This window comes from Talaromyces stipitatus, genomic scaffold, assembly GCF_000003125.1.
Source record: "Talaromyces stipitatus ATCC 10500 scf_1105507295523 genomic scaffold, whole genome shotgun sequence".
NCBI lineage: Eukaryota > Fungi > Ascomycota > Eurotiomycetes > Eurotiales > Trichocomaceae > Talaromyces > Talaromyces stipitatus.
The window spans coordinates 454,669-466,174 of NW_002990113.1; the positions used below are offsets into that span (position 1 = coordinate 454,669).

The 11,506-nt window shown below is 43.6% G+C and overlaps 4 protein-coding genes across 4 annotated transcripts, besides 7 other annotated features; 1 reads left to right on the forward strand and 3 right to left on the reverse strand.

Annotated features, from left to right (window-relative positions):
* Positions 1-1,046: part of a mobile genetic element that runs on past the window's edge.
* TSTA_061270 (uncharacterized protein) lies at positions 48-3,840 on the forward strand (the record flags this gene model as incomplete). The annotated part of the gene is made up of 7 exons (XM_002339982.1): positions 48-434; positions 534-1,117; positions 1,167-1,447; positions 1,551-1,661; positions 2,036-2,949; positions 3,001-3,104; positions 3,153-3,840. 7 exons carry the CDS (start codon positions 48-50, stop codon positions 3,838-3,840), a joined length of 3,069 nt encoding a protein of 1,022 aa, XP_002340023.1.
* Positions 2,110-3,825: a mobile genetic element.
* A 447-nt stretch (positions 3,841-4,287) lies between the features above and the next one.
* TSTA_061280 (uncharacterized protein) lies at positions 4,288-5,691 on the reverse strand (the record flags this gene model as incomplete). Its single annotated transcript, XM_002339983.1, has 2 exons — positions 4,288-4,531; positions 5,052-5,691. 2 exons carry the CDS (start codon positions 5,689-5,691, stop codon positions 4,353-4,355), a joined length of 819 nt encoding a protein of 272 aa, XP_002340024.1. The 3' UTR covers positions 4,288-4,352.
* Positions 5,692-5,941: 250 nt separating this feature from the next.
* Positions 5,942-6,217: a mobile genetic element.
* Positions 6,218-6,411: 194 nt separating this feature from the next.
* Positions 6,412-6,777: a mobile genetic element.
* Positions 6,536-7,003: a mobile genetic element.
* An 81-nt stretch (positions 7,004-7,084) lies between these two features.
* TSTA_061290 (alpha/beta hydrolase, putative) lies at positions 7,085-8,494 on the reverse strand. Its single transcript, XM_002339984.1, has 3 exons — positions 8,043-8,494; positions 7,613-7,966; positions 7,085-7,553 (listed from the first exon to the last, which is right to left on the reverse strand). The coding sequence occupies exons 1-3, from the start codon at positions 8,406-8,408 to the stop codon at positions 7,377-7,379; spliced, it is 897 nt and encodes a 298-aa protein (XP_002340025.1). The 5' UTR covers positions 8,409-8,494; the 3' UTR covers positions 7,085-7,376.
* Positions 8,495-9,663: 1,169 nt separating this feature from the next.
* TSTA_061300 (uncharacterized protein) lies at positions 9,664-11,503 on the reverse strand (the record flags this gene model as incomplete). Its single annotated transcript, XM_002339985.1, has 5 exons — positions 9,664-9,725; positions 9,839-10,544; positions 10,787-10,953; positions 11,089-11,268; positions 11,404-11,503. The coding sequence occupies 5 exons, from the start codon at positions 11,501-11,503 to the stop codon at positions 9,664-9,666; spliced, it is 1,215 nt and encodes a 404-aa protein (XP_002340026.1).
* Positions 9,945-10,541: a mobile genetic element.
* Positions 10,451-11,494: a mobile genetic element.
* Positions 11,504-11,506: the final 3 nt, after the last annotated feature.

Sequence of the window (11,506 nt, forward strand, 5' to 3'; positions counted from 1 at the left end):
ATCACTGGTTCCGTACATATCATGAACACCACGTGAAGTAGCTAGCCATGGAGACCTCAACCTATGATCCATGCCTCCTTCACTGCCGCGATCCAAAGCAAGGATTCAGCATCATTGGAATGCAAACAGATGATACGCTCATTGTCGCTGACGAAGCCTTTGCCGTACAAGAGGAAGAGCAAATTAAACGTGCAGATATCCTTTGTAAGCCACGTGAACAGCTTATAACCAGCAAACCACTACAATTCAATGGTGCAGTAATTATAGAAGATGCCCAGGGTATTACTCTTACCCAAGAACGCACCTACAAGAATATCCAACTCGTACAAGATCACCCTTCGGATACAGTCAACTCCCATAGCAAGATTCATAAGAATACATCTCCGTATAAGCAGTACATTGCTCAACGAGCTCTTGGTGCATATATTGCTTCTGTATCCCAACCTAAAGCTTCGTTTGATCTCTCTTTTACAGCACAAGCCACATAACTAGATAAAAAGGATATAAAAGCGCTCAACAAACGACTTAAATAGCAGGCTGACAACCCCAACCGCGGACTACGATTCGTCAAGATTGATCTATGGACCGCAAAATTGTACGCATTCATTGATACTTTATTCGCCAACAATAAGGACTCGTCTTCACAAATTGGCTATATTATTGTACTTGCTAACACTCAAAATAACGCGAATATCCTCCACTGGTCCTCTACAAAGTGTAAGAGGATTACCCAAAGCGTACTTACTTCGGAGATGTACGGTATGGCCAATGGATTCAATGCGGCTGCAGCAATCAAATCAACTCTCACCCAACTGCTGCATCTTTTAGAGCCGCTCCCACTAGTCCTTTGCACTGATTTGAAGAGCCTTTACGAATGCCTCGTCAAGCTGGGTACGACACGTGAAAAACACCTTATGATCGATCTCATGTGCCTCCGTCAATCGTACGAACGTCAAGAGATCACGGAAGTGAGATGGATCAACAGTAACAGCAATCCTGCGGACGCCATGACAAAGAGCAAGCCCTGCCGCGCTCTACAAGAACTTATTAATACAAACAAGCTACGTATCGACGTTAACAGATGGGTAGAAAGGCCGTTAACGAAGCGCAACTCTGAGTCAAAGAACATACGATTTGCAACACCTATTACTACACCGGCTCCATAGATTGTCATTCCTTACCCCAGTCCGCACCCGTTACTTTTACTTCATTCTTTTGATTTTTCCTTTACCACACCAGATTGTATATCATTCATTGATATTCCTTCTTTTCCATTCCTTTAGAGAGTTGCCAGTGTCGGAATATCAATCTCATGATTCGGCGCTTCTGCACCCTGGTGCAGAAGCAAGCACGTACGTACGGGAGCGGGATAACGTTATCCCTAGCGCCCGTACGGCAACCTCGTATATAGCTACCATGACACCCCGGGGCCCCCTACTTTCTCTGAGTTAGGCTTTATAATATCGAATATCATATATATACAGCTTCACCCTTGACAGGCTTGTCGGACTAGCCTTGCTACCGTCTATGCTTCGTGATACGGACCGTAGTTAAACCGACACTTGCAAATGGTGGTAGTGATGATGAAGCTGGTCTTGAAGATCAGATTGAAAGCCAGGCTGCCGAAGCTCTGGATACTCTCGAATACGCTGCATCACAAAGTAGCTCTCTTACTCCGAATGATTCAGCTTCACAAATACAGTCATCAACTTTAATGAATCCTTTTCTTGAGCCTCCAACGCCAAAGAGACAGCGAAAAGAAACCTCATAGGTCTATAACCATTTTCAACAAACATTACTACAAGGAAAGACCTTCTTTGATAAACAGACTGGAAAAATAAAAGCAGACATACAGTATTCTTGTCTACATTGTACGGCTCTAGAGGAATGGACTACTCTTAAGTCAGTTACCAAGGGCTCAACTAGCAACTTGCAGAAGCATCTAGGGCAGAAGCATAGTATCTATAAAGATCGGGACACTTCTTTAGGTAACTATTTCTACTAGTATTCATTATATATATATTAATATGTATAGCTATTACGTCCTCTCAGAGTTCAATGCTTTCCTATGTTAGAGCTCAGCCCTTACAATCTCCACAAGAACTTCTCGATCAAAATATTTTCAACTGGGCTATCGGAACAATGCAGCCATTTTCAACATTTGATGACCCTCTTTTCAGGCAGATCTGGAGCGACCTTCCAGGATATTCTTGCAAATATGGATCTTTGAATTCATTTTCCCGCCGTGTTGACAAAGAATTTGCTAAGGCTCGGATACAACTAAAGAATAAGCTTAGAAAAATAGAGAATTGTAATGCTATTGCACTCTCTCTTGATGGATGGAAGAGTGCAAATGGCTACAAGATCTTTGCAATTATTGGTCATTGGATTACAGTAGACTTTCAGCCTCGGCATAGAATTCTTGACTTCCAAGAGATAGAAGGCCCTGATACTGGAGAGAATCTAGCATCTATTGTCTATAAGGTTCTATGCGAACTAGACATTAGAGCTAAGCTTCTTTCTATTACTGGTAATAACGCAAGCAATAACTTAGCAATGGCTGAAATTCTCCATGATTTGCTCAAAGCTGATTATAAAACAGGCGATACTCAGCAAGCAATAAGATATCAGGAAGAAGGTAGCTTTATTCGCTGTCTTGCACATATTCTAAATCTTATTGTTAAAGAATTTCTTACTGTTCTAAAAGCTACTGATATTACAGGAGACTTTCAGATCATTGAAGATTTAGAGAATAATCTATCTCTTATACAATCACAAAGTGCTTTCTCTCGCATACGCATTCTAAGTTTATACATCTCTTCAACCACAGAGCGAAAGAGAGAGTGGCAGAATCTATGCCAGATAAAAGGGATGGATTCAAAGCTTATTCAGTATGATGTTACTACTCGCTGGAATTCCTCTTATCGCATGCTTAATGATGCTTGGAATGTATGAGCCTTAACAATCTTGAAAAAAAAAAATACAGCTAACTTTTAATAGGCTGCTCCTCAGATTCAGGAATATCTTAAGATGAATTATATCTTACCTCCTTTTACTGACCAAGACTGGAATCAGCTTGGACAAATCTGGATAGTCCTTGCAGAGTTTGATAGATATACACTAGAGCTCTCTACTGATATTCCATAAATCAGTCAGTCTTTGGCTATCTACTATCAGCTCTTTGATCTTCTTCAAGAAGTCCAGGATAGGGAGGGAAAATTCAAGGACTTTGACGCAGATATCGCTAATGCAGCTAAAAGTGCCATGACGAAATACGACAAGTACTATACTCTTATGAATGATTTATGCGATATTCTCTATATTACAATGCTTTTAGATCCTTGGTTTAAGAAACTTGTTCTTGAGCATGAGCTACAGGATGAAGCTAAGGATATTATTACTGCTATGCAAGAGCAGCTTGAGATCCAGTATCCTATACCTTATAAGCTGGAACTTCCTACAGCTTCAGAAGAGCCAGGACCATCAGCTGCGTTGGAAAATCCGCATAAGACCATAGTATTGGAGATGATGAGTAAGATCAAGGCAAAGTCACAAAAGTCTGCAGAAAAGTCCTCTGATATTGCACGATATCTCAATTCTGACGTTGTGGAATTTGACGACAAGAAGAGAGATTGGATCTACACATGGTGGAGAGGTCATATAGATGAATATCCACGCATGGCAGCAGCTGCACGGGATTACTTAGCTGTTCCAGCAGCAGAGGTTAATGTTGAGAGAGTATTTAACACTGGACGGGATCTTCTTGGCTTACGGAGGTGGTCTTTGAGCAGTGGAACTATGAGGAAGCTCCTTATACTGAAAGATTCACTTGGTAAATAATACTAACACATATCCATGGATATATCCATGGATCCATGGATATCATGGATATGAATATGAATAGTGGATTTTTTCATGGATAGTATCCGCGGATATATCCGTGCTCTTAAAATTTAACGGATATGGATATGGATATGCAAAATTTTCATGGATCTTATCCATGGAGAGCCCTATGTGTCAGCCATTTAATGATGTCAATTGCTGCACGCGATGTGATAATTGTCTGTTGGAACGCAATATGCTATCCCTAATTGGGAATCCATCACAATACTAACATGAAGAAATTTCAAGAACTAGATTCACATACTGACGAAGATATGGACATCCAATCAGCTTTATATGTCTATGTCTAGAAGGTTCGACTGGACGTCATCTCATGATCTAGTTTGTACAGGACCTCACATATAAAAGAGGTCAACATTCCTGACAAGTTTTGTATTAGGGAGTGTGCATCAATACATAGAAATTCTCAACTCTAAGTTCTTATTATTTGCCTATATTCCATATTCATCCTAGCGTAACCGAGCTCCAACATTGTCGCGCGACCACGTGACCAAGCTTTTACCCTCGTCCCGTAACCCTATCTCGGAACAACATTCCTCCGGCTCCGTTGCTTCAGGAATATCAAATCGAACCTGCTTCTGAATAACGTCCTGCTCGGCCGTCACACAGACACCTTGTAGTGTAGGAACTAGAGAGTGTAGATACTCGCAACTAGTGCAAAGACACGAACGAATTATTTGTTTAGACACCCAGATGTAAAGACACAGCAGTAGTGGAAAGGCACACGGTTGGTGTAAATCCACTAAGCTGTGAGAACACATTGGTGCTAACACAATTGAATGTGATTGCACTATAATGTGGATACATAAATATGTTAACACACTCGTGTCAGCGTGCTACACCCGTGAATCTCCCTCCGGCGCGGATCAACTATGTTCCGAGAGTCATGTGACCTCCGTAAAGGGGTCAGCACAGCTGTAGTTAGCTTAGATTACCAATAACAACAACCAGCACATTAACAACTCGTATGTGATCACATGACTATGTGGAGACACAAAAGTGCTCGGGCACAAAATCTGTGCAGGAGCAATGAAAATCTGTAGAAACACCATGCAGTGGGAGCACGGGGATAGTGTGGATGCTCTGAAATAGTGTCAATACACACAGGTTATCGAATTCGAATGGTGCCGCTAGCCTCCTCGACCTACTATACTTTCCAGAGATTCCTCGATTCCAGCTCTCCCACTCTCGTATTTCCTTCTCAGTCTTTTCCAACAAGCTTCTCTGCTTTTGACCTTCTAGCTCTAGTGCGTTGACTTTTGTCTTAAGTTCGTCAATGTACTCTTCCAACGACTCGGTGGATCTACCGCTTGTTGCTATACGCTGAGCCAGTTTTTGTGCGACATCGACCATGAATTCCCCTCCCGCGGAGACGACCGTTTCAAGACTCTCAGTAGGGATTGAGATGAAATTTAAAGCAACATATTGGGCAAGCAATTTTTGCGCTGGGTCATCAAATTGTGTAGACTTTGGAGTTGATTCATAGACCAAATGGATTGCATCTGCCAGGCGCGAATAAAAAGGACCCCTCGAAGTATTGTTCGTAAGAAGAACTTGTGTCAGGCGTTGTAAAGCCAGTACTTCAAGTCGCGATATCAAGAATCTATGCGCAAAGCAATATGTCTTAGCATGCATGAAAACAGCATCACCAAGGAGCTCATCACAATCATGAAACTCTGTCTGGGCAAAGGTGGCTGCAGCGGTTTGCATAGTCTCAGCAGGTAAGCCGACTGGAATACACCGGCTCATGGGAGTTAGTGGTCGTTCTTCGTATGATTTACTGTTCATCGCGGTGTCTGGCACAGGCGACTCTATTTTGGTAGAAGCCGTGAGGTCGTCATCATGATCTAAAGTCCCTGTGAGCCCAGGCAGTCAATTATATTCATTGCAACTGCATGAGCCCTACCTTTCCCGTTATTTTCATGCCTATGTTCACCATTCACAGTGTCAGCTGCTCCTAGCACCTCATAATCATCGGTATACAGCCAGAATAGGGAGCATTCGATAATCTGCTCATCGAAATCTGTCTAGTCGAAGGGTGTGTAAACTTCGAAAGGCACTCTATGGCCTGAAGCAAGCACCCCGCATCTGGTACCAGACCCTGACAAACTTCTTACGCAACCTAGGGTTTGAGCCCATCAATGCTGATCTTGGAATTTTCGTGCGGAGCAACGTATACATAGCGGTATACGTTGACGATCTTTTGATCATTGGACCAAGTATCGCAGAAATCAAGAAGATCAAGCGGAGCCTCCGAAATCGTTTTCACATGACAGATTTAGGACCGTGTAGCTATTACCTTGGCATGTCCATCCCCCTGTCCTGGAATGTTCGGTCGCATAATACCAAACAGTGCCGTGACCGAATCTTGCTGTACATTACACGTATTAGGCTATCTAGGCAGACACTGAACGTCTCTTATCTGTCTAATGTAGCAGAACATTATCAACGTTTAGAATACTCATAACAATTGCACTCGAAGCATGGCACCGAGACTAGCCCTGTCGACAACTCGAACCTATCCGTGATATGATAATTAGCGGTGAGTCATTCACTGCATCTCAGATAGCGGAGGCTGCTGGCTGCAGTGAGCGGTTCATCAAAAATATCCGGTCTAATATGCGACTTGAGCAGTGTCAGAGCACCTCCAAATGACGTCGGCCGCCGACTGAGCATCACACCACTGATGTTAAAGGTTCTTTGCAACCATCTACTTGAAAAGCCAGGCTTATACCTAATGAGATGGTGGGTTTTCTATGGGATGAGTTCCGCGTGCTCACAACGCCCTCCACCATCAGCAGGACTCTTGCTTCTATTGGTTGGTCGAAAAAGATGATTCAGAAAAAAGCAAGAGAGCAAAATGCAGATTTGCGAGATTTCCTATCTCTATAACTTGTCTGAGTACCGTCCATATCACTTAGTCTACGTTGATGAGTCGGGATGTGATAAACGGATAGAATCTAGGCGAACAGGGTGGTCTCCTATTGGCGTGGCACCAGTCCAAGTTGCTAGATTCCATCGTGATCAACGATATCAAATTTTGCCTGCCTATGCGCACGACAACTTCTCACGAGAGCAAAGCCGAGTATCTCAGGGGCCAGGACCCTTACTGGCCTTTATAGTCTATAGTTCTCTTTCTTTTTCTTTCTTTTCTTCATGCTTTAGTATTTTCGTGCAAATAGGATTGATTCATTCTTATTACTTGACCAGTTGTCACAGCTTTAATCAGAACCACCTGTCAGCCTGTGGTTTTTTCAAAGCTAATCCATCCCACGCCAGTTTGATCGAATAGTGAGATGTCCGGTACTTCTGTGCAGGACTTTCCACTTTCAAAAAATAGTCCTGTTTGATCCTAACAATGAGCTATATCAACATTCACATGGATGTCTAATTCATCTTGCAGGAGGGGTTGACCTCATGACCATCCGACGTGATGCACAACGAGCAGTTCTTATCATTCAATGGTATTCGTCCTAATTACCATATTTCTTAACAATATCCAGAATTGCCTCATTAACCTCCCGTGGACTAGTCGCATTCAGGTAATGACCGCCACCTTGCACCATCGTCAATTTAGCTTCCTTGGACGAGGTAAAAAGTTTGATCTGCTCAACGGGCAGAGTCATGCCGAAAGGGGTGTCTTCGGTGCCCTATTGCAGAGGGGATGGTCAGTCAATAGTATGCACAAGTCATGGTGGGACAAACTGACCTGCAACCAATACACAGGACACTTAATATCTTGTAGCCGATGTAACAGCCCATCCCTAGATAACAGGTTTATCGAAGCCATTCGAACCTTTTTGCGTCCCTCATCACCAGTGTATGTGCGCTTCAACGTTTCGTTCCAGAAATCAATGGTTTCAGCCGAGACTGTACCGCTGAAGCCCAAACTAGCCACCATGCCGCACCAGATATCATCAACGATGAATTCCGGAGTTTCCGTCTTGCTTGTCCATTTCTCTACGAACGGCTTTATAATGGCTGTGGGCTCCCAGGCACCTTGATCGCGTGATTCGGCCGATTCGTAATCCATCGATGTACCTAGAGGTAGAAGACCCAGAATCTTTCAAACCCAATCAGAATGAACTTGACGATCAAGGTGATAAAACATTTATTTATAGGAATAGCAGCAAACATACTTTCTCGGGCATCAACAACGCCATGCGAACAACAATCCAGCCGCCTTGGCTGGTTCCGAGCGCAAAAGCTTTCTTGATGCCGAGCTTATCCATCACTTGTAGGGCCATTATCGCCGAATCCCAATACGTAAAATGCTCAGTCGGCGAGCTTGTCGAGCCATGACCTAGAGGCTCAATGGCTAAGAGATTTACCGCGTCGGTCAAATTCTTATCTTCAAATTGGTTTCGGTAAAGCGCAACTGTAGTACACATTGAATTTATCAAGACCACTGTTGGCTTTGATGAATCATATCCGTTGCCTGACAAGACATAACCGGCTTTGATGCCCCCCAAATGGGGGACGTCAATTGTCGAACTGGAAACCATTGCTTCTATTCCTAGTTGTGCTGGAGGTATTCTTCAGGAGAACAAAGCAAGACCAATGACAGGCCTCTATACTGCAATTATTGACTAGAGAAGTTTATAGGGGATGACATCCAAAGACGTTTATAAGATTTCGGGGGTTGAGTGCCAAGTTTCCGCCCCTCGCCATAGACTCCACTTGATACATAGGTGCCTTTTAAGACTATACAAGAAAGCGCATAATTGGTTGGTTAATGCTAAATAGGTCCGCTAAACCGTGTAGATGTCCGCATGTCGGTTTCAAAGGGTTTTGGAACAAGGCACCGTGCCACAGCAACATTTATAGTTGCTACTATTTCCACGTAGTCAAGCCAATAAACGGCATCCAATGTCATCCATACATTCTAGTTTTTTACATTGTCCATATGCCGCTTAGCCTCCGTCAAGATCGGCTTAGTACAATACAAGTTGCGGGTCAGTCTCCGAGTAGCACCTGGAGACTGGACGTTCTCTTATCCCCTAGTTTGGGAACTAGTGTAGCGCTAGTGTACGCTAATGCCCCTTAGTACGGTTTTTGACAAGTCCCTGATTGCTCATTGGCCGCATTGTCAGTGTGGGCCACAAAAATGGGTTCCTATTGGTCAGATCTGCGGCAAAGGCCTAGGGTCAAAAACCGGCAGAATATCCCAGGGCATGGAATTCAGCAAGGACGGTGAGAGCTCCTAAAGGCGGTGATGCCAGTTTAGCCAATTAGATATCTTGGATTTCTTAGCGTACACTAGCGCTACACTAGCTCCCAAACTAGGGGATACTACGGAATCCCATCAACCTCTGAATACTTCACCAAGGGTGATTATCTAGCGATGATGGCACTAACAGGAAGCTCACTCTTTACAGCAGCATATCAGTGTATGCTCATTCATATGCGTATTCTAAACTCTCCACACATCCCCCTCAGATATCGATGTTAGAACATAATTTGACCACCCCTTTTAAGTGAAGCATTGGCCGCGGGGCTGGCAGGTGAAACATATTGCGTTTAGTGATCGTCACGACATATCAACTGGGAATAACGCATTTTAAGGAACGTTGTGAAATGGCTGTGCTTAACTTTTGGATTGTCGGTCTGTGAGTGGAGAACCATTCCGGGGGTTTACGTAGTCGTACGGTGTACCTAGTGTACCGAAAAGTCCTCATTTCTTCCGGCACGTCAACTTGAGGGAATTTGAATGCTTAGAGCCTAAAATCAATAGTCCGCAATAGTCCGCCGTTAAATAACTCAAAACGGGTCACTACCCGTCGCGTCGCCTCCCCCACCCTGCGGTTGGGAGTCGGCCGGGGCTCAAGGGCCAAAAAATATGAAGTCTCGTGTAAAATGTTTACCAGTCCACCAACGCCATATAAATTATATATAAAAACTAGACAGACAGTAAATACAAGCATAGTTTACCTACGTCCCTGAGTATCAAAGAAAAAACCGTAGTTTTGAGGCTCTGTTGGAGCCTCTTCTTCCTCCGGTTGTAGCACTCCAAGAACATGGCTCTTATGAATCCTCAATAAATCACCATCGTGACGGCGTTTTATGAGGCGATTCGCATCTTTTACATAAAGCGCACCGCTCGCTTTGACATGGCGCCTTGTAGATTTTTGATTCTTGCGTTCTGCAGTCTCACGAACCTTGGCAAAGCTCTCACGGTGTAGATTGCCCAATTCGGCTAAAGTGAGGCTTCCTTGATTCACCGTTTTTATACGTTTTGAAAGGCCTGGGCTTGCTCCGTCCAAAATATCCTTTATACTGTCAATCGACTTCTCAATCTTATTGATATAACGACGTAGTTTTATGACGGTTGACGGTGGAGAGATTGATTTTGTAGTTGGTGAGCTGGGAATAGTGTCATACGCCTCGCCATAAATTTTTAGTGTATCCCCCTCAGCAACCATTGCTTCAAATGCTTCTTCTGGTGAAGACATTTTATCGAGTATAAGCTGAGGATTCAATGGCCAAATGCCTCGCTCTCTCCAACCGTTGCGAATCGTCCTCGTTGTAAAAGTTTTTATCCGAATATCGCGTAATTCTTCAAAAAAGTCGTTTTTGTCAAAATCGAAGCCACCTAAGCGCGCAACTTTGTTCACAACCCTCCCATGAACGTGTTTATATTGCTAAACGGTACTCCATCGAGCGGTTGTAAAAAATGCGTGGAATGAGGAGGAAAACGGAACGGTTGAATGTGCCAGATGTGACAGTATTCAACGAACTGCATAGTAAGGTGAGTTGTATGATTATCCATAAGAAGTAACCGCCATTCTAGTAATCCCTATTCTGGCTTTGAATAGTGTTGAAAATGTTGAAGCCATTCAAAAGTGATCTCATCCGTTATAAATCCATTTTCAGCAGGTGCAACAAGCCATTCGTCATCTTGCAAATGCCGATACCATTCCTCCAAATGGACCTTGCCTTTTGGAATTAACAAAGGTGGTATAATCTTTCCTTTGGCGCTTACACCCTCAACGATAGTAATTGATTCTCGGGAGGACAGGCTAGAGACTCTTTTTGACGTTTTTGGGAACGCTGTTACTACCGCTTCATCTTTTCCTTATCCGACAATGAATCCGGTCTCGTCGAAGTTTCAAAGATTCCGAGGTTGAATTTTGAGATGTTTTATCATGAATTTGAGGTCAATAAACCATTGCTCTGAAGCGGTACGTTCCTTTTCTTGAGGCTTTTGAACAATTCTCACGTATTTTTCTGGTAAGCGACCGACAAAATTGTATACCCATGTTTTTCCAGCCCGGGGGGGCTCTCCCGGACCAGTGAAATCTTTGGCAAGCAAATAATTCGCACTTTCCTCAATTTGCTGGTTCGTTGGAGGCGTACCCATGTAATCTAGATACTCAAGCCATAGAAAAAGCGCTTTTTCTTGATCCAAAGACAATAGGCGGTTGTTTGGTGGGCGTGTTGAGCGAGAGGGTAGGCCATGCCACCGTCGGGACAGTTTTTTACAAGACACTCCATACTCACGCGCCAATTTGCTAAAATTCGGGGGTTTTTCTTTGGTGTTCGCACGCGCTAAGGCTTTTGCAATCAATGCCTCCTCTTCTTTGTATAACTTAGGGGTCATTTT